Source organism: Natator depressus, chromosome 27 (assembly GCF_965152275.1).
Source record: "Natator depressus isolate rNatDep1 chromosome 27, rNatDep2.hap1, whole genome shotgun sequence".
NCBI classification, from domain to species: Eukaryota; Metazoa; Chordata; order Testudines; family Cheloniidae; genus Natator; species Natator depressus.
Window position 1 is genome coordinate 8,961,116 of NC_134260.1, and position 26,594 is coordinate 8,987,709.

Below are 26,594 nucleotides of genomic sequence, written 5' to 3' on the forward strand. Positions count from 1 at the left end.
CCATTCAGGCCTCTGCTTTGGCTAATGGGGTTAGACGCTCCCGCTGTGATCTTCAATACCTTGCACGGCCCCCCGCTACAGAGGAGAAGAACTGGCTTTCCCAAGCCAGGTCTTCATGGCACGGTCCCTGTGTACCCAGCTGAATGAGTGTGTTTCTCCCCTTGCGCCATATGTGCGGTGGGAGGGCACTGGCGGGAGAAGGTGTGTGCCTGTGATTGCACAATCCCTGCTGCGGTCCTTTATGGCTGCGGGCAATATTAACCCCTTAACAGCTGTTCTGGCAAGCACCCTAAAAAGATCTGCCAGCTTACACCTATCTCCTGGGGAACATAAGAATGGCCCTACGGGGTCAGACCAAGGCTCCATCTAGCCCAGTATCCTGTCTTCCGACAGTGGCCAACACCAGGTGCCCCAGAGGGAATGAACCGAACAGGTAATCAAGTGATCCATCCCCTGTCACCCATTCCCAGCTTCTGGCAAACAGAGGCTAGGGACACCATCCCTGCCCATCCTGGCTAATAGCCATTGATGGACCTGTCTCCATGAATTTCTCGTTCTTTTTTGAACCCTGTTATACTCTTGGCCTTCACAACATCCTCTGGCATGGAGTTCCGCAGGTTGACTGTGCGTTGTGTGAAGAAATACTTCCTTTTGTTTGTTTTAAACCTGCTCCCTATTAATTTCATTTGGTGCCCCTTAGTTCTTGTGCTATGAGGAGTAAATAACACTTCCTTATTTACTTTCTCCACACCAGTCATAATTTTATAGACCTCAATCATATCCCCCCTTAGTCATCTCTTTTCCAAGCTGAAAAGTCCCAGTCTTATTAATCTCTCCTCATACGGAAGCCGTTCCAGACCCCTGATCATTTTTGTTGCCCTTTTCTGAACCTTTTCCAATTCCAACAGATCTTTTTGGAGCTGGAGCGACCACAGTTGTACGCGGTATTCCAGATGGGGGCGTATCATGGATTTATATTGAGACACCATGACCTTTTCTGCCCTAGAGTTAGGGAGCAGCAAAGCTGGAGCACAGAGACCAAGTTTCATATTAAAACATGCTTTAATTAATCATTGCTCAGTGGTTTAAGCAATCACTGCTATTTATTACTTCCCCGCCTCTCTCCTGCTTGTGACGGACACACGCACACTGATCTCTTTAGTCCCCACCTGTTACTCTGTTTCTCACAGTGGAAAAACAAGATTTTTTTCCCCCATCTCCCCAACCAACAAAAGAGTCCTTGGCTGTTTGCCGCGAATCCCCTGGAGTCAAGAGACAGGAATGCCCCATGTTGTCTTTACCTGGGGGGGGAAGGAGAGAAAAGCCCTGGTAATAAAAATGTTACCCCTGTATAGCTCTCCCCCTTCAAAGACCTCAGCCCGGGTAAAATATTATAACCCAGGCCAAGAAATGAGCAAGCAGTGGCTCAGGGCCTAGAGCCCAGGTCTCCTAACTCACAGTCCTGTGTGCTAATCATTAGGCCACGCTGCCTTCAGTTAAAGGGCCAGCTTTCAAATAGCTTTCACAGCCACACTTTTCATCTAGCGTTTAGTCAATTCTCCTGCTTCCTTTGGACTAAAACAGCTTCCCAGCCCCTTGCTGGCTGCCCTAGCAGAGAGGCCAAGGTCTCAATGGACCCCAGAGGCTGAACTGCCCCCTCGGCCCAAGAAGGGGTCAGTCCCTACATCCTACCGACCCCAGCTGTGCTGACAAGGCAGTGTGGCTACAGCCCCGGGGACCAACCGTCTGGGGGGCCACCCGTGGGGCCTCATACACCCCTGTTTGAAAGGCAGGGGCTGTGCTGGGGGGTATTCCCCATGCAGCCCTTCCACCTGCCCTGCAGCCTCCTTGCTGGGGCAGAGAGGCCACAGAGCAATGACAAATCAAGCCCCTGAGGCCTGATTCTCCCCTGGCTCCCCCCCCCCCCCCCGCCCATTTCAAGCCCACTGACTGTCTAGGGGGAACAATTAACCCTTAAAGGGGAGGAGCCACCTGCCCCAGGCCATGGCTTTGCACCCCCCCCCCCGCCACAAATCAATTATCAAACCCATTCTGTGGGCCCTGACCCAGGCAGGCGGGGAACACTCACTGCTGGGCCAGGATGAGCGGGACGTGGGCGCTGTCCTGATGGCCCTGCAGCGGGGAGACCCTCTCGCCTGTGCGAACGTTGAACATGGGCAGGGTGGAGAGAGGGCGGGGCACGTCCCGGCTGCTGGCCATGTGCCTCAGCTCCTCCGTGTTGCTGTGGATCGTGTTGTGATGCACCATCTGGACGCTGGCAACCAGGAGATGGGGGAGAGCAGAGAGGACACAATTAGCCTGGCCGGGGGGCGGGGAGGGAGAATAATAATTGATTTGTAGTGTGGTAGCGCCTTGGAACCCTAGTCCTGGACCCCACTGTGCTAGGCGCTGTATGTTATGTATTAGGTGTATTACGGTAGCACCTAGGAACCCATCCTGGACCCAGACCCCAGTGTGCAGGGCGCTGTACAAACCCAGGACAAAGATGGCCCTTGTCCCACAGAGCTACGTGCCCGCGCTCTCTCTCTCGCACTCACATACACACACAATGAAATCCTTGTTCTGTTGAAGTCAGTGACAAAATTCCCACTGCCATTGCTGGGGCCAGGATTTCTCTCTCCCAAACCCCCCCCCGCGCACACACGCTCCGACGCTAACCCTGGCTCGTGAGCTGAGCTCTGCAGGGATAGCGCGGGCGGGATTTGAGCGACGATTCGCTTTGCTGCTTTAAAATCTCTGCCTATTCCTTAGCTGCGTGGCCCTGCCACAGGGGAAACCTGCCCCATCGGGCCACGTTCCCCGCATCACAGGGCCCCTCCGACATCACAACGCACCAGGCTGCGCTACCACGGTTACTAGCTTGGGCCAGTGACTTGGGGTGGGGTCTGCCTTGGGGCTCAGCACTGCCTGCCCAGCCTCCTCCACGCAGGGAGCCGACAGAGGAACGAGGCAATCGAGTCCTGGCCCCGCGGAGCCCAGCCGTGAGGAGCTAAAGCCCTCGCGTGTCACGGGCCTCACCCCGTGCTTTCATAAAGGGGCTGTTAACGGCAGCGTTCCCTGGGTCCTCGGCGTCTTTCGAACCGAGGAAGCGGGACGCCACGTGAACGGTCCGAGACCGATCAGCGCCGGGAGAGGAGGAGAACCCCAGGGAGCTACGCCAGGGCCCCCCGCCCCACGTCGCGTCGTTTGGGGCCTCACCTCCAGCCAGAAACGAGACCACGCAGCCAGGGCAGCCGGGAGGTGGCTCCAATCTGAAGGCTAGTCCAGGAGAAGTGTCTCCTATCGGCCAGCAAAATGACTGATCTGTGTGAACCTTGCGAGGGGTCCTCTTTGGCATCAGAGCCCCAAGGTTCAACCACAAGCCCAGGAGCCCCCACGGCCTCGAAGCATGCCAACCCCAGCGTCTCGGAGCTCATCCTTTGGGCTGTGGCCACCTCCCCGAAATGCCAAGGCCTCTCCCTGGAGGCCCTGAAGAAGATAATCACCAAGGCGGGCTACGACGTGGTGAGAAACAAAACCCATTTCCTGCGCGTGCTCAAGGGGCTGGTCTCCAAAGGGCTGCTGAAGCAGATGACTGGGATGGGCGACTCGGGCTCCTTTCGTGCAGGCAGGAAGAAGAGGGACGTGAAGAAGAATCAAGTAGCCGCCAAGAAAAGAAAGAAGCCCGGGAGGAGGAAGGCACCCAAACGCGTGTCCTCCAAAGCCAGCCGGCCAGCTCGCCAGGGTAGGAAACGGCAAGCCGCCGAGTGAGGGATTGCATCCCCCGCTGGGGCTCCGCTATGAAACAGGGCTTAATAAAGGGATCCGTGTATTTAAAAGCTCTCCCGTGTCTGGGCGAATCCTTTCAAAGTGGGATGCAAAGAGGAAACAGCCTTGGAAGTCAGGAGGGTAGCCTTGAAAGCCTTCCCAGCCCTCTGGGCTAAGGGTCATCAGTCTGGGCCATTGTGGTGCGGGGGAGAACTCTGTGGGATTACAGAACTGGTGCTTGATAACTTGTCTAATCCGTCCCCACTTAATCTTGAACCAGAGCCCCTCCATGTGCTTTGAAGGCAGCCCTGCTCCTCTCTCAGATGAGAAGGGAAGCCAGGCTTCTGGCCATTCAAGGTCTCATGGCATAATTTGCAGACATCAAGCTGTCTGTGCTCTCCTGAGGCCAAATTAGGGAGGCAGAATAAATATATAATCATCAGAGTTCCTCTTGCACTTTCAGTGGGTACAGTGCTTTTCTCCCCTCCCTTTACTATCATGTAGCTTTGCTGAGCGCTGTTAAACAGCCATCATGTGAGACCCCAGAGGTGGCAGCTAGGTGGAGTGATCTGTCAGGGCTCCGGAGGTGCACGGGACAGAATATTTTCTGTTAAGGTGTTGTGATAGGCCTCCATCCAACATGGGGAAGTCTGATCTAAGGCCCCACACACACACACACACACACACACACACACACACACACACACACACACACACACACACACACACATGACCTCACAATGCACCAGTCTGATCTAAGGCCCCACACACACACACACACACACACACACACACACACATGACCTCACAATGCACCAGCCCTGGCTCCTACGGTCACCACCCACATCTGGCCTTCAACAGAGCCCTCAACAAGCAAAATGACTGATATGAGTGAGTCTTCTCAGGTTCCCTCCTCTGATTCAGTCACCCTGGATCCTCGGTTAATCCAGGTTCAGAGGTACCTAAGAACGCCAGAACTTCCAATCCATCCTCTTCCGGCTTCTCCAGTCCACACGAGCATCAGGTTCTAGGCTCTCCGACCAGCCCAAGTCATCAAATTCTAGGCTGTCTGGCCAGCCAGCTGGTGCCAACCTTTCCAAGCTACCAAGTCAAGGTGTCTCCAAGCTCATTCTGGAGGCTGTGGTCACCCCCTTTCTCTGCAGGCTCATTGTAGCCGCTGGCTACCACATGGAGAGAACCTGATCTCCAAAGAGCTCCTGCAGCAGCTGAAAGGCACCAGAGCTTTGGACTCCTTCAGAATCGGCAAGGGGGCGGGAAAGAAGAAAGCAAAAGCCGCGCCCAAGAAAAGAGGGAGGCCTCCCAAAGAGTGGGAGCAGGAAGCCTAGCAGAAAGGGGAAGGCTGGTGCTGAGGGATCTTTCCAGGGAGCCAAAAGGCTGGCGAAAGTGGGAGGACCTCCAGAGCCAGAGGTGTAGCACTGCCATGAATATAAGATTGCATGTCAACTCTCCCGTGGCCTCTGGCACCAAGAAGGGGTGAAGGGTGGGAAGGCACCTGAAACCCCGGAGAAAGGAAGAGGGTGGGGGTGGAATGGAACCTGAGTTCCTGGGACTAGGGCCCTTGCAAGGCTCTGAACTAAGTAGCATCTAGCCCCACCTACATGGGGACGGGAGACCAGCCTGGGGTTGCGATGGGGCAAACTCAGCCCAAAGCACTGACCACAGAAACCAGGTGGAATGGATTCCCTCGCTGTGCTCGGGCCTCTCTTCTTTGAACCCAGGAGAGGAGGGGGTCCAATCAACCCAGAGGGGCAGACAGCGTTTGACAGGGGCTGGTCCCAGTCTGTGGAACGAACTCCCCCAGGAGCTAAGACCCACCCCAAGCCCCCTGGCATTTGGAGTGGAAGGTGCGGAGCGCTGCTCCCACCCGCCTTCACACACATTTCAAAGACCCAACCCTACAAAAACAGAACCCTCCACTGCCCACACACTCCTCCCCCAGGGGAGAGGACACGATCCTCCCATGACAGATGCTGGCTACATTGCTGAATGCCCGACTGGCAGGTGCTCGTACGCTGCAGAGGTGAGGGCAGCATGGGATCCTATAGAGAACGGAGTAGCTTGAACTCCTTGGATGGGGCTGAAGGGGAAGGTCCGATTTCTCATCCCTCCGAGTGCGGACGCTGGAAGCAATTGTGTCCCAAGGTGGAGACCCTGCCCCGAGGCCAGGTCACTTCGGGAGAGCGAGTGGAGCTGAAGCGGGGGCTGGAGAGTCCTCAGGTCTCCAAGGATCCCCCACCCCCCCACCAAGAGCAGAGAGAGCCCCCCAATGTTCCCGCAACACAGAGCTGAACGTGGATGGACGCTCCCATGCTCAAGCATGCGTAGGAGGATCAGGGCGGAGGTGCCTGAAATCAACACGTCCCTCCACCATCTCAAGCAACCCCATGGGGAAGCCGTCCAGCGAGGCCGGACTAGGAGAGCGCTTGCGGTCTGACCTCACCAGCTGGGCTGCCGTGGTTACTGGGTTTATAGGCTGGGGTGGCAACTGCTGGGCAGCTTCCTGCACAGGACACTTGGTCAAGGAGCAAGGAGCCTTGCTCCGTTTCCTTGGGCCTGCAAGCCCCAGCTCCATCAAAGCTTCTCAGGCAGCATAAACCAAGGTGTCCCAGCCTCTCCCCGGCCATCCTGACGGCCGTGGCGACCTCCAAGCTGCCCCTTCCCCTGGCAACCATCCAGGAGACCCTTGAGGCCGGAGGCTACGCCACGGCAAGGGCAGAAACAAGCACTGCTTCAGGAAGGTGCTGGCGAGGCAGCTCCTGAGCAAGGTGATGGGCATCCAGGCCTTGGGCGCTGCCAGAGCCAGCAAGGGAAAGCGGAAGGGCAAAGCCCACCAGGAAGATGAGGGGGCCTCCAGGAAAGGGGAGAAGGCCACCGAGGAGACACTTGCCATGGTCAGCTTTGGGGGGGAGGAGGAGGGTCATGCATCACCTCCATATTAGTGCACATAACCAAATTCATTCCACAGCGGTGTGGGAAAAATTGTGACAGACCACACCCATGGCAGGCTGGTTCGGGGAGGGCCAATCGTTCTGCAACGTGCTGGCATGCAGGGGATCAGCAGTTGGGTGCCAGGGCATTGAATGCAGCAGGGACAGGCCTCCGGGAAGGAGGCAACCCCTTGCACTGCTCAACAGCAAGGCTGGAGAGAATATGGCCCAGAGGAAGGATCACTGCCATGGAGAGTCTTACAGGGGCTGGGTGGATGTGAAGGGAGGAACACGGTGTCCTCAGACTGGCAAGGACAGAATAACAAGAAACATGCCCACAGAAGAGCGGTGTATGGACAGACACACTCGTGGGTGCACACTCGGGTACAATTCCTAGGCCAAATTCTCCCACCGCTGCACACAGGTGACTCCTAGGGCAAGTTGGTATCCGGTGACAAGAGAACTGGGCCCACAATGGGCCAGATTTTCAAGTGCTTGGCCCCCACAATCAGAACCTACAGAAGAGCTCAGCTTCCATTTAGGCGCCTGAATAAAGGCCAGGAATCAACGCCCTGCCACTCCCGTTTGTGACACTCGTGGCTGGATTTCCCAGCATGCACCCACCACCCTGAGCTGTCCACGAAACCTGCTCCTGCTTGGGTGCTGAATGCTTCGGAGCAGCCTGGCCCTCTGCTCCTGGGAACACACAGGAAAGCTCAGCACTTGGGGGTCTCTGGTCACATGTGGGGTGTTTGGTTAACACCTCGCAACCCACAACAATATGAGGACAGCACACTGCACAGTTGGGTCCCAAACAACCCTGTTGACTAAATATGAACGCGCCAAGCCTGGCTATATACGTCTTGCTGCTCTACCTGGCCGCTTCTAACACCCAGAACACAGTGAGCACCGCAAGCGGGCTTGCAAACTATTTAAAGGGATGCTCCCCTGCTCCTCTCTGAGGGGGCCTGTGCCCAGACACGCCCCTACGCAGACATCACAGGGTGCACCTGATGTCACAATCTACCAAGCTCCGGTCTCATGGCAACCACTATGTTCTAGCAGCCCAAGTGTGGCCAAGTGGGCTGGGGCTTACAGCTCATCACTCGCTTGCCCGGTACCCTCACCCCCAGCTGACCACAGCCCAGAATCCAGTACGGTGAGTCAGACAAGGTGGGTCCCTGGTGGGAGAAGGTCCTCAAGGAGAACAGCCACCAAGCGAGGCAGCCAGGCCAAGACGGGCCAAGGCTGCAAGGCCAGAGCTAAGAATCCGTGTGTCCCCAAACGCAACCATTAGGTGCAGCTTTTCCCTGGGTCCTCTCCGGCGGCCAAGCCTCTTGTACCCCGAGCTGCCAAGAGCTGGACACACAACTCCAGCCAGAGGCTGGGCTCGGTGAGCAGGGCCCACGCGCAGCGAGCTGGTCCTGGGGCAGCAGGACGACGGGGTTTTAGCCGCCTGGCGAGTCCTACGTCTCAACGCGGAACACCCAGACGATATAGACATTTAGCTGGTCTGAAGGGGCAGACCCTAAACTGGGACAGGAGACAAGGAGCAGCAGCTCCCTTTGGCAAGCAAAATGGATGATGCACAAAACCCTTCTGAGGTTCTTCCCCTGGATTCAGCCGCCCCAGCTTCAGGGAACCCTGAGCCAGCAGCCGCAGGTTCTGCTGACGTAGGCTCAGCTAACCCAGCGGCAGAGACCCATGAGAATCCCGAGCAGCCTGAGGCGTCTGGTTCCAGCCTCCCCAAGAAGACCAAGCCATCAGGCAGCCGGATCTCCAAACTATCCAGCTTGCCTGGCGTCAGCCACGCCAAACCACTGAGTCGAGGACTCTCCAAGCGCATCCTGGAGGCTGTGGCCACCTCGAAGAAGCACACAGGCCTTTCCCTGCAGGCTCTCAAGAAGATCATTGTGGCCACGGGCTACGACATGGCCAAGAAGAAGACCCATTTCAAGAGGGTGCTCTTGAGCCTGGTGACCAAAGGGCTCCTGCAAAAGCTGAAAGGCACCGGGGCTTCAGGCTCCTTTGGGATCGGCAAGGAGCTGGCCAAGAAGATGGGCACAGGGCACAGGAAGAAAAAGGCACCCAAGAAACGAGGGAGGCCCCTCAAGGTTGGCATAGCAGCCACAAGCCTGGCCGAAAGAGGGCAGCTGCTGACGATGGATCTTCTAAGGAAGCCAAGCCGTCAGCCAGCCACGCTGGGCAGCAGCCAGCCAACGCTTGAAGGATAGACCCACCCCTACTACAGGTTTACCCCTGCGAGAAATAAAATGGTGGCTGTATTTAAAAACTCCCCATGTCCAGACTCATCCTTGGGAACCTGCCACCAGGAGAAGAGAGGGGGAGGGGTTGAGGGAATGGTGATGTATTTACACCACGTGGGGCTCTGATCCCTATACATCTCCCAAGCTATGTTTGTGGGGGTGGGGGGGCAAGTAGCACCCTATGTTGCTGGTCGAGCTTTCACATTGATCATGGGGCAAGGGACCCTCTGCTCTGCAAGGCTCTGTCATTCCGATTAAGCCAGAGGACCAAGGCACGAACGACATGCAGTGATCAGAGGGCGTGCTGGGCTGTTGCAAAAGTGGGGATTGATAGTCCCCAGGGGAAGAGGTGCCCTTTATGGAAGGACTTGAAGGAGAGAGATCCTGGACTGGCAGGGCTTCCATGCATCGGAGCCAGTATGGAGGAAGGCATACAGAGAGCCTGCAATCTGACCAGACAAAGCAGGAGGAGAAACAGAGGGGAAGTGATATACCCAAGGTCACACAATGAGTAGTGGCAGAGCCAGGATTAGCATCCAGGCCCATCGAGTCCCAAGCTAGTGCCCTTGCTGCTCGACCTGATTCACCTGCTGTGGCACGAAAATGCCCGGTGAGGTTAACTTGGTCCTGGTTAGCCGGGGATTTGGCTTCCCCGACCATGAGTAGCTTGCAGTTTCATGGTGCTGGGTGCAATGCCCTCTGGGAGGCAGAGACCGGGACGCTGAGATACCCGCTGGCCTTTATCCCAGGATTCTGATCACACAAGCACTGGGGGCTGGCTCCTACTGCCAGCTGGCTGAGCACCAAGCTGGCATGTCAGGAATTGGGTCCCCTCCTGCTCTGGGCACAGAACACCCAACAGATACGTAGGGAGACACGCTCACTCCATTGCAGACATGCTTAGACCCGCTCCATCCCCCCCCCCACTCCCCACACACACACGACACAGCCCGTCAGCTCCCTTCTGCCACCCCTGGATAAGAGTAACTTCCACGGCAAGCCACAGGAGAGCCTTGAACCCCACACCCAGGGGCCTGCAGGGCACCATTTCAATCAAATCAAGGGCCTTTTGACAAATTATATCTTGGCAGATCCTTCAAATCTCTAAATCACAGTCTGTAAAAATTGCGATGTGGGGTGACACACACACGGGCATCACAAGCTCCTTATGACATCACAACTGGCCCAGTTTTGCTGTCATGGTTACTGCCAGGTTGTCCTGGAGCCCAGGGACATCTGTAATAGGCCTGCAACCTCACATGGAACTAGCTGACTTGATCGCTGGGAGCCAACTGGAATCCAGCAGGAGGGATCGAGCTGAGTCCATTTCCCCAGGTACCTAGCGGGAGAAAGTCCTCAAAGAAAACAGCAGCCAAGCCAGGATGCTGGATCTCCAAGTCACCCTGCGAGGAACCAAAATTGAAAAGTAGCTCAAAAATTCAGCACTTTCACTCAGGAGCTGGTGAATTGGCAGCTTCCCTGTGTCCTCTCCTAACTGAGATCCCTGGAAATTAAACCCAAGGAGCTGTGGAAATCGGTCTGAATGTGGAGCCCATGCCGGGGTTTGGATTCGCTGAGGGGAGGCCAATCTGCACAGTGCTGGATCTGGAGCAACCAGGCTGCCTACTTCACTCCAGGGTTCGGTGCTGCATCTCAAGCTGGAAAATACACAGTAAACAAGCAGGAAAGACCTCTGGCTGCCAACCCACCAGGCAAGGAGCAGCGAGCAAAATGACTGATACGAGTGAGTCTTCCCAGGTCCCGTCCTCTGTGTCAGCCAACCTGGATGCGGCCACTCTGGTCTCAGATAAGCCAGATTCAGAGAGAACTGAGAAAACTGATACTTCCCGTCCACCGGTTTCCAGCCTCTTCAAACCAGCCCAAGCCATCAGGTTCTAGGCTCCTCAACCAGCCCAAGCCATCAGGTTCTAGGCTCCTCAACCAGCCAGCTGGTGCCAACCCTTCCAAGCTACTAGGTCAAGGTGTCTCCAAGCTCATTTTGGAGGCTGTGGCCGTGTCCAAGGGGTGATCAGGCCTTTCCCTGCAGGTTGTCAAGAAGATCATCATGGCCACTGGCTACCACCTGAGGAGGAACGAGCACCACTTCCAGAGGGTGCTCAAGAACCTGGTCTTCAAAGGGGTCTTGCAGCAGCTGAAAGGCACAGGAGCTTGGGGCTCCTTCAGAGTCAGCAAGGGGTGGGAAAGAAGAAAGAGAAAGCAGCGCCCAAGAAGGAGGCCCCCAAAAGACTGGGAGCAGGAAGCCTGGCAGAAAGAGGAAAGCTGGTGCTGAGGGATCTTCCCAGGGAGCAGGACGCCGATCAGCCAGGCTGGGCAGCAGCTGGTCAAAGTGGGAGCGAAAACCTCCAAAGCCAGAGTTCTAGCACTGCCATGAATACAAGGTTGCATTTCAACTCTCCTGGGGCCAGGCTCAGCCTCTGGCACCAAGAAGGGATGAAGGGTGGGAATGAGCCTGAAACCCATCTGCTAACAGCCAGTGAAGGGGGAGGAATGACACGGGTACCAGCTCAGGCTGAGGTCCTGTAGGATCTCGACCTATGTCTGCACTGCAGTGAAACACCCATGGCTGGCCCGGCTCAGCAAACACTCAGGCTATAAAATTACAGTGTAGACGGGCGGGCTGGGCTCGTCCTGGCCTCAGGGTCCCAGGAGGCTGAGTGGGAGATGTTGGTACTGCTGGCTCCTCTATTCAGATGCAGCCCTTGGCCTGCGGCTATTCATTCTCATTAATGATCCCCTGGTACCTCTCACAAGAGTTGGGGTATTTAGCACTGGCGCTCTTCCCAAAATCCTACTGGGGGCGGGATTTGCATCCTGCTTCATCTAACAGCCTCCTGCACTAAAGTGGAGTGTGGCCGTGCTGCATGTGCTGTTAAACGGCTGCCTCATTCCACTCCAGAGGTGGCTGCATTTCAGTGGTGGGCAATGCAATCCCATCCTATGTGTATCAGTGCTCAGGGATGAATTGGGCTATCGAAATGTGAGAGATTAATTCTTCATCTGCGTGACCCTTCGTCCCTGCAGAGGAAGGCAGGGAATGAAGGTGATGAGAGCGGGATCCGGGAGCGGGACAAGCCTGGAGCCTTTTAAGTCCAAGTTTGAAGGCTGCATTGCCATGCCCTGAGGGTCACTCAGCCGAGGTCTGCCCGGGCCAACGCAGGGACCTGCGTCCGGATCTGCTCACACTCACGGCAACGTGACAGTTGAGAGATATGAGGGGGGAGGAGAAAGAACTCCCAGGTACTGGCATGACTCGGTGTGTACACCCCCCAGCCACCCAACACAATCTCAAACAACCCCCCAAACACACACCCACGTTGGCAAGCAAGCACACAAACTGCCGAAGCCCGGAAACGTGTTAAAATACAAACAGGCAGAAAACACACAACCGTACCCCGCGCAAAGCGCATACACCAATCAGCCTCACAAACCCACACCGACATACAAATCTCACACACACCCCCGCATGCAGACACAATGGTGATCGCTGAATCACTTACTCAGAGGTCTTCCTATCCCTTTTGTGCCTACGGGGGGAAAAGAAAGGGGGGAGTGGTCATGAGACATTGCCAACAGCTGAGCTTAAAATTGTCATCAGCTAAGCCAGATGTGCAGCCAGGCCCCAGTAGAGATAAATCATAACTTTAAATAACCCTCAAGCAAGTGTTTATAGACAGCCTGGCTGGCCCTAGCCACGTGAACAGCAGCGAGAAGTGAAGTGTGCACGCACCGCTGCCCTCTGCTGGAGGGACTCAGAGCTGCTGTGTGTCATAGCCCCAATACGTCTCACAGCTAGTGGAGATCCTCCTACGGCACAAGTGGCTGAAGGGGCGGGGGGCTGTTGCGACAATTGGGCCAACAAAATTTCCCGAATTGCGAGCTCAGCTGTTAAAAGTATGTCAAAGGTCACAAGATGTGACAAAAAATGAACTTCGGGAGCTGAACTCTCTCCCCGCCACCATGACAGACGGATGCACGATCAGTTTTCCAGAGCGGGGGAAATTCCCCCCAGAGCAGAGGGGCCAGCCGAAAATCCAGGCACATCTGCAGCCCTTAGGGTGCTAAGTGCTTTGGCAAGGGTGGATTTCACTCAGCTCCAGGGGGCTCCAGCCATCAGCAAACAGGGAAGTCCTGAGCACCCCGATCAGCTAGGGAGGGGGTCTCCAGCTGATTCCTACATCCCTTCCCATTTCCTGGCTCCAGGGGCATCTATCCAACTTACACTCCCTCCCTCCTACAGTACATGATGTAGGCCAGGAGTAGGCAGAGCAGGAAGGCCACCAGCAGAGGTAGCAAGATGGTCAGCAGATAGTCAGACAAGAATGCCTTCTCAGGGGAGTCCGTGGGGGGGTTGTATTCGCTGCCCTCCTCCAGCACCCCATCGCCCCAAACGGGCACCCCCTCCGTGACGCTGAGGCTGGAGAGATCGGCCTGAAGGAGGAGAAGAGAGAGAAGACGCCAGGATGCCGTCAGGATCGACCGTGGTCTCTCAGGGGGGAAGACCTCTAGGGGTCCATAGATAGGAAGTAATGGATGATGGGCTGGGGTTAAGGCGGCGAACTGGGACTCTGGAGAGCAGGGATGTACCCCCGTGATGCCGTACACCCCCATCTTCCTGCACCTTTGTTCCCCAGCTGTAAATCAGGGGTAGGCTCTTCCTTTGTCTGTGAGCCCTTTGCCATGCACTCTGCGGGTCCAGCCGCTGGCCCACCGGGGCCCTCATCTGAGTTGGGGCCACTAGGTGGCACTGCCCTAATACAGATCCTTAATAATAATTGCTGCCTATTGACTGCTGCAGGGGGAGGAGAGCTTTAGTGAAACACCCTATTAATTCCCATAGGGTGATCGGGAACCCTACAGCCAGGCTAATGTTTCCTATCGAATCCTCTGGGATTTGCCCATAAACTTCCCCAGTTATCCCAATTTCCTGAGCAGTGGGACCCTGCCAACATGCCCCCCCCCCCGCCCCATCATCCCCCTAGGGACTTAATGAGACTGTGCCAGCCCCATGGTTCAGACCCTGCATAAGGGCCTGGCAGAGCTCACTAGCCCCCCCCCCCCACCCCCCCGCCACCTTCTCCAAAGGAGCCGCCTCCCTCTGCTGGTGGAAAGGAGCACTGCGGCTGGCACTATACTTTCGGGAACTGAGTTATTGGGGATTTCCAGTGAAAATGACAGTTTGCTTCGTATTATGCCGCCGAGTTCCTCTTTCTCCACAGCGACACGCTGCTGCGTAAGACGCCCCTCTGCCTAGCACCTCCCTCCCTTTCATTGAGACCTGGCATTTGTCTTCCAGCAGCACCTAGAGGCCCCAAATGAGATCAAGGCCCCGCTATTCTAGGGGCTGTTAGGACCCACAAAGGCCGGGCTACGCACACAGGTTGCAGCGATTTAAGTAAAGGCACCGATTTAGTTAAACCAGGTGCAGCTTTGTGTGTAGACTAGGCCATTGCAAAAGCCAGCCCCTGCTGCCCCAGAGAGCTTATGGCCTAAATAGACAAGGGTGGGAGGGGGAGAGACTTGCCTAACGTCACCGAGCAGGTCAGTCGCCGAGGCAGGAACAGAACCAATCCTGATTCCCAGCACAATACCCAACCAATTGACCAGGCGAGGCCCTAAGGTTCACCTTTGCTGTTGCGCAGAGATATGTAATAGGTGGCATCTCCCAGTGCACTGAGATGGGACACCAGCTCTGAGGCAGGGGGTCTTGGAAACCCAGGTGAAATCAGTGGATTTCCCTGGGTCAGGATTCCTCCCCCTCCCCTGCCCCAGTAGTAAGGGGTGGATGCGAGACACCCAGGGCAGCGCAGACATTGTCAAAGCCCCTCACCAAGGTAATGTTGCACCAGTCGACTCTGAATTGAGGGCTGAAGCTGTCATAGCAGGTAATGACCGGCTGCTGCTCCAGGCTGCACCTGAACTGGTTGTCGGAGGACATGGCCTCCGTCAGGCAGTTGGAGAAAGGCCTGCGGGAGCCCACCTTGATGTAAACCCTGGAGAGGAGACACACAGAGGGACAGGAAAGGTGGGAGGAAGAGGGGTTAGGTGTAACAGCTCGCGAGAATGTCGGTCATGGCAGCCCCAGCCTACCTCAGCTAGAGAAGCTGTGGGGAGCAGTTTGGAAGCCCTCCCAGCCATGGGGAATGGGCCAGGAGCCACCCAGCTGTGGGGAACAGTCTGAGAGCCCCCTGGCTATGAGGAATGGTATGCGAGCCCCCCCCCCCCCGCCCCAGCTGTGGGGATCAGTCTGGGAGTCCTTTGGCTGTGGGGAGTGGTCTGGGATCTTTCTAACTGGTGGAATCAGCCTAGGAACCCTTTGGCCCCATGGACCAAGCCCTGGTTCTAGGGCGTTTCCCAGAAGTGCAAGCTGAGGGGCCAGGCTGGGGGACCCCAGGAGCGCTTGCACTGGGCAGCCTTGAGAAGGAACAGAGCTACGGAAGCCAATGGGTAGTTGTCTGTCCCGTCATAGCTGATGTTCTACGGGAAAGGTCCCTCTCCCTACCCCTCCTTCCTGCCCTCGATGGGCAGGGGAACACGGCCTCCCCGGTCCAAGGCCGACGTGATGTTGATGATACTCCAGTCCTTCTGCTCCAGCATGATGTCCAGGGCTTGCTGGAACTGCTTCTGCGCGTCTGCCGGCAGGACTTCCTCCACGTCTCGGTTCTTCACGAAGAACTCCGCCTGGTACGGCATCTGGGCGTCTGCGGTGAGGGAGCGGAGAGACCCCGTTGGGAGGGCATCGGGGTTGGACCTGCAGAGACCTCATAAGGGCCTTGGAGTCTTACGGCCAGGACCTCTGGCATTATGAGTATGCTGAGGTGTCTATGGGAAGGGGCAAGCTCCAACAGATGCTGGGAGGGCTGGGTGGTATCGCTCTCTTGACACGGCAGATGGGTCCATCATTGCACCATCAGGTCAGGGCTGCTGCTGGCTCCTCCTTGCCCTGCCCAGGCAAGGGGATGGCGACAGGCCTGGGATAGGCTGGTTGCTAGGAAAGGGGTATGGGTAGTGATGGCAGGGAAGGCGGGGGCGTTACCTGGGGAGGGGACAACGGTGAAGATGACCCTTTGCCGCACAGTCTCGTAGGTGTGTCTGTTATACGCCGTCACCTGCCACATGGAGAAGAAGAAAGAGGTTCGGAGCCGCGCACGGAACAAAATGGCCGCCAGCCAGGTCACATCCCACTTAGGCCGTCTCCTTCTGCTGGCGAGGGTGGTTCAAACGGCAGACCCGGGCAGGAGGCGGAGAAATCCAAGCTCCAGGGGGTTTGCCCTGTTGCCCTTGAATGGGGAGATGGCTCGCGAGTGCCCAGAGAGCAGCTCCTAGAGCCTGGTCAATAGGGGGAAGGGAGCCCCCAGGTTGCAGCCTGCTCGGGTCTCCATAGGACTTTGGAGCTGTTTATTGTGTTAGGTTTAGTCCCGATGACCAAGCGTTTACCGCCCTCCATGGCGAGGCCGACACAGCCAGGCACCCACCCGCCCCTCACAAGCAACATCGGTTCTTACGCCCTCAGACGCACACACACGGCAACCAAGGCCACCAGAACCCCCCTCCGGCCCCGTACACCCGCACCACTCCCAACAGCACCCATTGCCACAAAGCGACTGACAATGGCCCAAAGCCACACCCCTGCCCGCAAAGACACCGTGTCCTGCCCGTGCCCCAGGGATCTGCGGGGGACAGCGCCGGCCCCGTACCTCGATGAGCTGCCTGCCGATGTCCTTCGTGGTGGGGGACCCGTAGAGATAGCCTGTCCGGTACGGCCCACGTTGCGTGTAGCGCAGCCACCTGGGCAGGTCGGGGTATCCCAGCAGCTGGGCGTGGAAGGTGATGGGGGTGTCGGGCGGGATTTCTGAAAGGATCCGCACATGGTTTGAGGGTTTTCAGGGGCCTTCACTTGGAGAGGCCCCACCAGGCTAGCGCTCTTGAGATTTCATCCTGCTGCCCGTCACCACAGGATCTGGGCGCCTTCCATGTAAAATCAAGACCAAGAGCAAAGTCCCCAATGGACTTCACGGGGAGAAGGGAGGGGAGCGGGGGAGAGGCAGGAAGGGGAGGCACCATCCCAGCAGCCCAAGTTTCATACCACCCCAACAGCGATGGGACCTTCCCCGGAGCCAGTTCCTACACCACGGCCCGGCCCGTATATGGAGCCAAGCCCAGCGCTTCTGTGTGCACCGCACCCCCAGAGATCCCGGGGCGACGAGAGAGACAGCTGGAGAGATGCTGGTCCCCTTTCCCTATCCTCAGTTTGTCCATCTGTCCTTCCACCGCGAACGCCTCCGAGCAGGGACCGGCCCTTACTGAATGGCTGGAAAGGGCCTGACCCAGAGTGAGAGCTACTCAGAATGAGTAATAATAATGGTAGATAGTTGAATATGAGAGGGAGAGAAATACTGCAGATAGACAGACAGTGGGTTATGTATGGTGATAGAAGTGTCTGGTGATGATAGATTAGATTAATATTGGGATATGTCTGTAGATAGATAGGTGTGTATGGGGATAGAGAGATAGACGTTGAGGGGTGTATGATGATAGATAGATATTGGGGGTGTATGGGGACAGACACATGGGGGGTGTCTGGTGATAGATAGATTAGATTAATATTGGGATATGTATGTAGGTAGATAAGTGTGGATGGGGATAGATAGATAGACATTGAGGGGTGTATGGTGATAGATATTGGGGGTGTATGGGGATAAATAGATGGGGGGTGTCTGGTGATAGATAGATAGATGTTGGGGGTGTATGGGGATAAATAGATGGGGGGTGTCTGGTGATAGATAGATAGATGGATGTTGGGGTCTCTGGTGATAGATAGATAGATCAGATTCGATATTGGGGTATATGGAGCGTTGATATATACATTTGATATTAGTCCTACAGCTTGGTCAGTCCATGTTGGGGAGTGGTCAGGGAATGGTACCAGCCACCTTTGGACCCAGTTCCCAGTGGAGCCCCCTCCTCTTGGATCGGTTATTGGACTGACCTGACAATAGGAATCCAGGAAGCCATTTGCATGGGGCCAGGGTGGGCATGGGGCTGTGCGACCCTCCCGGCGCACTCACTCACCACTGTCGTTCTTGCGAATGGAGGGGAAGGCCCCCTGGAAATGTTCCCTCTTCAGCTCATGGACGAAGACGGCTCCGGCCACCGGCGAGACGTGCCGATCGGGGAGAGCAGCCAGGATCCCAGCCAGGAACACCGCTGCGGGGAGGGCCTGGGTTACAGCTGGCGGCCCGGTGGAATGGGAGCATCCTGCGGCCATATGGGCTACCCCAGATCCAGCCAGGAGAAGACAAGGGGAGCAATGGGCAACCAGCCAGATAAGAGCTGCGGGAGGAGCTCAGGGGGACAGTGTGGCACGGTGGATGTGGCTAGGGCCTGTCAGTCCAGAGAGCCTGGGTGATCTTGGGCAAGCTGACCCCTCCTTCCGAGTCAAAGCGGGAACCGCTCAGCACCTCCCTCTTCCAAGCACTGAGAGACTTGGGGATAAAATGCCCAACTCAAGAGCCCAGGGGGAGGGTTGCCAACTTCCTAATCGCACAAAATTGAACACCCTAGCCCTGCCCCTTTCTTGAGGCCACACCCTCTGCCCCACGGCTCTGCCCCCCGCTCAGTAAATTCCCCCTCCCTTGGTGGCTCACTCTCCCCCACCCTCACTCGCCTTCACTGGGCTGGGGCAGGGGGTTGGGGTGTGGGAGGGGGTGAGGGCTCTAACTGGGGGTGCAGGCTCTGAGGTGGGGCCAGAAATGAGGGGTTCAGGGTGTGGGAGGGGGCTCCAGGCTGGAGCAGAGAGGGTGAGGGCACGGTCTAGGGGTGCAGGCTCTGGGGCAGGTCTGGGGATGAGGGGTTTGGGGTGCAGGAAGGGGCTCTGGATTGGAGGGGCTCAGGGCTGGGGCAGGGGGTTGGGGCACAGGCTAACCTCTGGTGGCTCCCGGTCAGCAGCGCAGCGAGGGGGCTAAGGCAGACTTCCTGCCTGTCCTGACTCCGTGCTACGCCCCAGAAGCGGCCATCAGGTCCGGCTCCTAGGCGGAGGCGTGGCAGGGGGCTCTGAGTGACGCTCTTGCCCGCAGGCACCGCCCCCACAGCTCCCATTGGCCGCAGTTCCCGGCCAATTGGAGTGTGGAGCCGGTGCTGAGGGCGGGGGCAGCGTGCGGAGCCCCATGGCCCCTACCCCCCACCTAGGAGCCGGACCTGCTGCTTCCAGGGTGCAGCGCAGTGCCAAGACAGATAGGGACTAGCCTGCCTTAGATCTGCAGTACCGCCAACCGGACTTTTAACGGCCTGGTCGGCGGTGCTGCCCGCCGGGTGTTCTGGTCGAAAACCGGACACCTGGTCACCCTATAACAGCCTCCACAAACCAAACTACAGCTCCCCAAATAGGCCCTCCAGAACCCCCCGGGGCAGCTTGGACCCCAGCCAGAGCCCCCCAAGCTTAGAGCGAGACCCAGCTTCGGGCTGCCAGCTGGTTCTGAATTCGGTTGGCTCTGCGCCACCTTCCCACGGAAGCCTCCTGCCCCTCCACCTTGCGGAGCCAGCCGGTGGGCCCAGCCAGAGCGAGCCCGCCGGGGGCGAGGGGAAATGGCCTGGACGGAAGCCGGCCCGTCCCCCTACTCCTGCTGCAACTTTGGCTATATTTAGCCAGTGCTGCTTGGGCTCGTCCGAGTTTCTGGATTCGCCTTGCTAGTCGCCAGTGACTCTCCGGGCTGGGGCCAGTGGCAGGGCGGGGGTCTCTGTCTGTGTACCCCTCGCCCCTAAGGAGGGGCATTGTTTTCAGCCCCGTGTCTCACTCTCAGAATAGCCTGCCCTACCCCCTTGTTTGGGCCTTGAGGCTGGCTGCTGGCATTTCTCCCCCAGCCCCCCGAACCCCGGGGCTCTGCAATACAGATAGACACCCCCCCACCCCCGCCTCGCTGCAGAGAAACCCCGGGGCAGAGAGAGGATGTTACTTGCCCGTAAGGAAAGGAGTCCACAGCAGTCCCCGGGCTGCCATCTTTGCCCCCTTAGCCTGGGAATCCAGCCAGAACCACGCTCTGATTGACAGGGACAGGCTGTCAGGACAGACAAGGCGAGGGAGGGATCCGCTGGGGTGGCGGGGGGGTCTAGACAAGGTGGAACCGAGCTCCATAGCTCGCTGTCTAGCTAATAGCCCCAGGGCGAGCCAAGTGCCACTGGGTATGTGCTGGGGGGGGTAGATGCCCAGTGGGTATGTGCCCAGTGGGTATGTGCCCAAGGCGGGTAGGTGCCCCGTGGGTTTGTGCCTGGGGGTAGGTGCCCAGGGGGTAAGTGCCCAGTGGGTATGTGCCCAGGGGTAGGTGCCCAGTGGGTAGGTGCCCAGTGGGTTATAACGGGCGAGCTGATTAACCTGGCTGCACAGCGCCTTGTTCTCCAAGAGCTACGAGTGCCAGCGGCTATGCCACCCAGGGTTTTCCTGCCGGCCACGCCTAGCAGCAATGCCCTGGCACCACAAGGCAGCTCTGAAGGGAGAGGCAGCAGGCGGCAGAAAGGGCGAGCGAGGCTATTTTAGGGCCAGGAGCGGAGGAGCATGCTGCAGCCAGCGGGCACCGCAGGGCACGGGAGTGGGGGGGAACTGCCCCAGTGACCCCCTTGTTTTCACAGGAGTCTCCTGGGAATGAGGGGACCTGCTGCAGAACAGCACCCCCTGCTGGCCGGATTCAGTCGCAACTCCCTGGGCAGAGCAATCCCTGACAGCCCCTCACACACACACCCCCCCTCGGTCTCCCTTCCTGCAGCACGGGGATTGCCCCGGCCCTCGCTCAGGCCCCCTGCCTGCCCCGGGTTAGCCTGGGAGACTTAACGGGATTACAGGTGGAGGTGGTCTGGCTGCGGGTCCAGGGCCAAGCACCTTGCAGCTGGTGGGGAGTGGCCTCTGCCATGGAGGACCCAGCCCTGCCAGTGCTCGTGTGGGGCAGGGAGAAAGGGGCGACCGATGTCCTGGATCCAGACACATTTTGGGCCCAGCCTTCTCCTCCCCCCAGCCTTCTCTTCCTCCCACTGACTCCTTGATCTCCTCCCGGCCAGGTAAAACCTCCCACGCATCAGCTGTCTTGGCACAGAGTCGCCATGTGCTGCTCTGATTCTCTGCTGTGTCTGGGATCATAGAATCATAGAATCATAGAATCATAGAATATCAGGGTTGGAAGGGACCCCAGAAGGTCATCTAGTCCAACCCCCTGCTCAAAGCAGGACCAATTCCCAGTTAAATCATCCCAGCCAGGGCTTTGTCAAGCCTGACCTTAAAAACCTCTAAGGAAGGAGATTCTACCACCTGTGACGATGTGACGCAGCAGGGAGGGGGGAGTGTTGACCTGGGAATGTGCCCTGGGGACGGGAGACCTGAGAGCCTGTCACCTGAGCCAGGAGGGGGAGGGGGAGGTGACACCTCTGCCCAGGAATGTGGACGGAGGCTGCAGCAGGGAACCTGCTCGGTGGGTTTAGTTTCAGTTTGGGGCTGGGTGGAGGAAGACAGGGAACCCCAGGGCTGGGGTCTAAGCTCCCTGCCCCCCCCCAGAAGGACTTCACTGAGGGGTCCTGGGTGTACCCACAAGCTCTGTTTTGGACTGTGTTCCTGTTGTCCAATAAACCTTCTGTTTTACTGGCGGGCTGAGAGTCTCAGTGAATCCCAGGAAGAGGGGTGCAGGGCCTGGACTCCCCCACACTCCGTGACACCACCTCCCTAGGTAACGCATTCCAGTGTTTCACCACCCTCTTAGTGAAAAAGTTTTTCCTAATATCCAATCTAAACCTCCCCCATTGCAACTTGAGACCATTACTCCTCGTTCTGTCATCTGCTACCATTGAGAACAGTCTAGAGCCATCCTCTTTGGAACCCCCTTTCAGGCAGTTGAAAGCAGCTATCAAATCCCCCCTCATTCTTCTCTTCTGCAGACTAAACAATCCCAGCTTCCTCAGCCTCTCTTCATAAGTCATGTGCTCTAGACCCCTAATCATCCCGGGTCTAGGATCCCGGGGCCCTTGCCCGGCTCGGGGGACGGCAGTGCCGGGGAGAGGGGGCTGGCCGTGCGGCCTGTGAGCCCCAGCTGCCATGCGTGGCTGAGGATCCTGCCCGCAGTGCTGTGCTGGCTCAGAGGTCATCTCTTGCCCACAGCTGGATTGTTCCACTAACCTCCCTGTGAACCTGCCCCGGGCTCAGCGATCGTCACCGCTCGGGCTCATCTGCCCGCCGCGGCTGGGGAGGCTGGCTTGTGGTGGCGTGGTGCACAGAGCAGCCACGCCCTCTGCCTGGTGGGGAGCCCTGCATCCCACCCTCCAACGGCCCCGCCTGGCCTGGGGGACTGACAAGCAGAAGCCAGCCAGAGCTGTGACCTGGTGGGTAGGGCTGCATGCCAACTCCCCCCACGCTTCTCCGATTCATCCCGGGGGCGAGAGGGGAGCCCTTACAGAGCAGCAACCTCTGGGCTGGGAGCAACCTCGGTAGCTCCTTCAGCCCCCCCCCCCCCCCCCCCCCCCCGCCCGGCCTCTCTGCCCAGGCTGCCGGCCAGGAGGGCAGCTGTGGCTTGCAGGCTTTTGGGACGTCCCTAAAAGCTGGAGTGAGCCCCAGCAAATCTTCCCCCGGAGGTCACTGCACACAGAGCAGATAGCGGTGGTTTCGTAGGGCCAAGTTTGCCCCCGGCGTGCTGAGCTCTTGGGAAGAGCTGGCCACAGCTGTGTGGGGCTCAGGTCTTAGTCCCCACCGACTCGGGAGAGGCTGACACCCTAATGACGCCATCCTGCACTTGGACACTGGGCGGCAGGAACCGTGCTGCAGCGGGTCTCAAAGGCTCCTGGAAGCATCTCAGCTGGAGTGACGCCGGCCCGTGGGCTTGGCCGTCTCCTGTCGGACAGGGAAGGGATGAAGAAGCACCATTGGAAAGCCTTGGGGGTTGGTCTAATGCCTGCAGAGCCTCCTGCCTCTAGGGCACCGGCTGACGCCCCCAGCAGGCGGGCGTGATCGACCGCCGTGCCCATTGGGCACGGGGTCTACCTGGAATGTGCTAGAGGGTCTCACACCAGCTGCACCAGGGCTGGTGTCCACGCTGGTTCTAACCGAGCCCCGAGGATCAGGTCTCAGTGTCCTACTCACGCAGAGCAGGGTCTTGCTCCTGGACGGCTCCCTTTGAAATCAGGGGAGCGACTGGAGGAGCAAGAGGCCACGCACTGACGTGGGGAAGAGGGGCAGGATTCGGCGAGACGCCTTCACTGATCAGGCCTCGGTTTCACTCCCGTTACTGTGAGCTGAGTGGTCCAGATCTCCCCAGCCCCGGCCCGTTCTGCCCACAGACCCCGCTCCGGGTGCTCCGACCCTGCTCCCATTTCGCTAATTACACCATTCAAGGGATCGAGTGGATGAAAATACAAACCGCACAGATGCCACGACAAACACATATTCAGACGCCATGCCACGGTGCCGCTGAAGGCACTGTTCTCAATGGAGAGCCACAATCTGTACAGAAAAGCCAGGACTGAATGAGCAATCGGAAAGGATTCGCCTGTCTTGCCCAGCCCTAGAGGGCCGGGTTTGAAGTGCCCCGGATAGGTGGAGATGGGGGGTGGGGGAAGCCTGAACGGATGCTGTGAGTTGTGGGTAGGCAAAGGCCGTCTCCAGCACAGTGAAATGGGGACAGGGAGAGGATAAAGGCTACACACTGGTCACTATGGTGCAGGACACAGCCTCTAGGAAAACAGTGGGGACAAAATTCAGCTCCTCCTGTTCGCAGATCACAGTCCCCTATGGTGAGGGACTGGAGAATCACCCTCATTACTCAGCAGTATGGGGCTTAGGATATATGCAACAGTTCTGCTTCCATCCACTAGAGGGCAGTGGTGACAGTACAATTCCATAAGGGTTAATATTAGACTTGCAAAGACATGCGAAACAGGGTGAAAGGGGAAGCCAAACCGCAGGGGAAGAGCAAACTTTGGCAGCTGTTTTGAGTGGGCCCCTGGACAGTATATAGGTTGCATTTATCTTTTCATTCACATTTCTCCCATTGCCCTGCTTCTTTCTTCAGTCTGTCTCGCTCCTCTCCGCTCCATCTCTCAGCCTCAGTTCCTCACCTGTGAAATGGGGATAAATCATCCTTCGTCTAATTATATTGCAAACTCCTCAGCCCCAAAACGGTGTGTACAGCACCTGGCGCAATGGGTCTTGCACTCAGTGCTTCTGGGTTATTTACAGCTGCCCTAGTGCAAACCCAAATCATTAGAGATAGGGACATTTTCAAAACAATCCTCCCCCTTACCCTTTAAATCTGTAGCATTTCATCCAGCTCAAAAATTGTTAAGGGGGGGAAGGAAATTTGCAAAAATATCAAATTTCCCCCCTGATTCTTCCTCCTTTGATGTTTAAATTTAGTAAAAACTTTGCAACATTCTGACCAGCAAAGGCTTGTGTCAGGTCCCCCGTTCCCAGCTTTTTGTCCTTTCCTGTCCCCACAGCTGGACAGTGCGGACCTTGGGAGCCCTGCCCTGCACAGATTTAGGGACCGATTCTGCGGTATTTGATCTCCTAGGAGGGAAAGCGCCGCTCTTGATTTGGGACAAAGAGGGCGAATGGGATGACTCAGGTGCAGGGGGGTTTTGGGGAGACAACAAGGTGGAGGAACAAGGGGTAGAGAGACCCCCCATAGAAGCGGGACAAACACCCATCCTCGGAAGGAGAGGGCTGCGTGAGCCCATTTGCCCGCAGAGAGCACGGCCCATGGATAGATTATCTCCTGCCTGTTTCCACTTTGAGCCCAGCGCCCCCTAACCAGCCACCCTCCCTGTTTTTCGTCCAGGCCTCTAAGCCTGTGTGCGAGTGGCGTCTATATTTAGGGTGGTGTGTGTTTCCTCCGCTCATTTAAGGTGGCATCTCTGCAGGGCTGCCTGTGCCCCAGCCCAGCCTGGGGGCGGAGAGAGGGTCTAGTGGACCGGTCACCAGACTGGGACTCAGGAGAACTGCGGTCAATTGCAGACTCAGCCGTGCACTTCCTGGGTGCCCTTGGGCAAGTCCGGCCCACCCCAGAGGTACCCCCACACCTTTAGAGGAAGAGCAAGAGATTGGAGAGGGGAGGACGGGGATGGGCCCACTGATGGCCTTGCCCCCCCCCCTCCACCCCATCCTGACATCCTGCTGCCAGTGAGCTTCTGCCCCCTCTGCCAGCAGGTGGGGTCGTGGGCATCGCAGGGCACCTCCCGCTGCAGAGTGAAAGCAAGGAGGCTGCAGGCTGACTGGAACCTCCTTGCAAAGGACTGGCGGCGGGGCGGGGGGGTCCTTTAACCCCTTCCCTGCCATCTCAGCGGGCTTGGCAGGCAGGTGCCCGCCCATGCCAGGGCCTGTGATTATTTGTTCCCGGGGTGTATGTGACTCATTGGCAGGGGCTTTTTATGTTCTGCAACAGGCCTATTATTAACACGCGGCTGCGACTCCCTGCCTGCTGAGTGGCCTGGCCTGTTTCGCCCTGGGATGTGGCAGAGGAGGGTGGGTGGAGAGCGGGGCTGGGGGGCTGGGGGGGGTGGATAGCCACGGAGCAGCCTGCATTAGGGAAAGGGGGGCCCGCCTCCATCCAGCTCTGGGGGCCCCTCAGCGATGAGCCTGCCCCGGGGAGGATGCCTTTTCCAGGGAAGAAGGTGCATCTGCCCCGCCAGCTGCTGGCCAAGGGGGCAGCTTTTGCCCCCTCCCTGAGGCCGGGCACTGCCGCGGGGGGCGAGCGCTAGCCCGGCAGGGGGGCGCGGGGGCAAGCTGCAGACACGTGTGCCCAGGGTGCGTTGCACACGGAACGTGCACCCTGCGCACTTTCAGGGCAGGGGGCATGGAGGGGTCAACCCAGCACACGGGGCGGGTCCCGGGGGGGACAGAGGGCAGCTGGCACCGCTGGGGGAGGGCGGGTGCAGTTCGGGCAGGTGGCCACCAGGGGGGAGAGGCGCTGAGCGGAGCTACCCCAGCCCCCAGCCGGCGCGGGAGGTTCTCACCGGGCTGCCCTTTGCCCCGTCTCTTAGCTGGGTGGGGAAGGGGGGGCTGGCCTGGTGGGGGTGCCAGGCTGCAGGGAGGAGGGGCTGAGTTGAAGTGGGGGGTCTGAGCTGGGCAGGAGGAGGCTGCAGGAAGTGTGTGTGGGGGGGGTCTGAGCTGAGGGAGTTTGAGATCCGTTGTGGGGAGACCGCAGAGAGTGGGGGTCTGAGCTGTGGGGCAGCTGTAGGGGAGGGGGTCTGGGCTGGGGGGTGGTCATAGGGAGGGGGATCTGAGTTCGGGGGGAGGCCCCGGGGGGGGGGTCTGAGCTGAGGGGAGGCTGCGGGAGGGGGGTCTGTTTGGGGGGGTCTGAGCTGAGGGGAGGCTGCGGGAGGGGGGGTCTGTTTGTGGGGGTCTGAGCTGAAGAAGGCTGAGACCAGTTGTGGGGAGGCCGCAGGCGGGGTGAGGGGGGTTTCTGGGCTGTGGGGTGTCCGTAGGGAGGGGGGTCTGAGCTCGGGGAGAGGCCACGGGAGGAGGTCTGTTCTGGGAGGTCTGAGCTGGGGGGAGGCTGCAAGGGGGGGGTCTGAGTTGAGGGAGGCTGAGATCAGTTGCGGGGAGGCCACAGGCGGGGGTCTGAGCTGT

The 26,594-nt window shown here is 58.1% G+C and overlaps 2 protein-coding genes across 3 annotated transcripts; one reads left to right on the forward strand and one right to left on the reverse strand.

Annotated features, from left to right (window-relative positions):
• Positions 1-1,100: 1,100 nt before the first annotated feature.
• Positions 1,101-20,046, reverse strand: SGCA (sarcoglycan alpha). 2 transcript variants are annotated; one of them, XM_074940515.1, is made up of 10 exons: positions 19,958-20,046; positions 18,074-18,208; positions 16,699-16,853; positions 16,038-16,110; positions 15,504-15,702; positions 14,832-14,994; positions 13,224-13,432; positions 12,502-12,528; positions 2,090-2,275; positions 1,101-1,301 (listed from the first exon to the last, which is right to left on the reverse strand). In XM_074940515.1, the coding sequence occupies exons 1-10, from the start codon at positions 19,995-19,997 to the stop codon at positions 1,298-1,300; spliced, it is 1,191 nt and encodes a 396-aa protein (XP_074796616.1). In that variant the 5' UTR covers positions 19,998-20,046; the 3' UTR covers positions 1,101-1,297. The 2 variants fall into 2 exon arrangements, with proteins under 2 accessions (XP_074796616.1, XP_074796617.1); XM_074940516.1 differs by lacking the exon at positions 1,101-1,301 and having other exon boundaries at positions 2,086-2,275.
• Positions 8,294-8,950, forward strand: LOC141978431 (histone H1t-like). The gene has a single exon (XM_074940518.1). The coding sequence runs from the start codon at positions 8,294-8,296 to the stop codon at positions 8,948-8,950; it is 657 nt and encodes a 218-aa protein (XP_074796619.1).
• Positions 20,047-26,594: the final 6,548 nt, after the last annotated feature.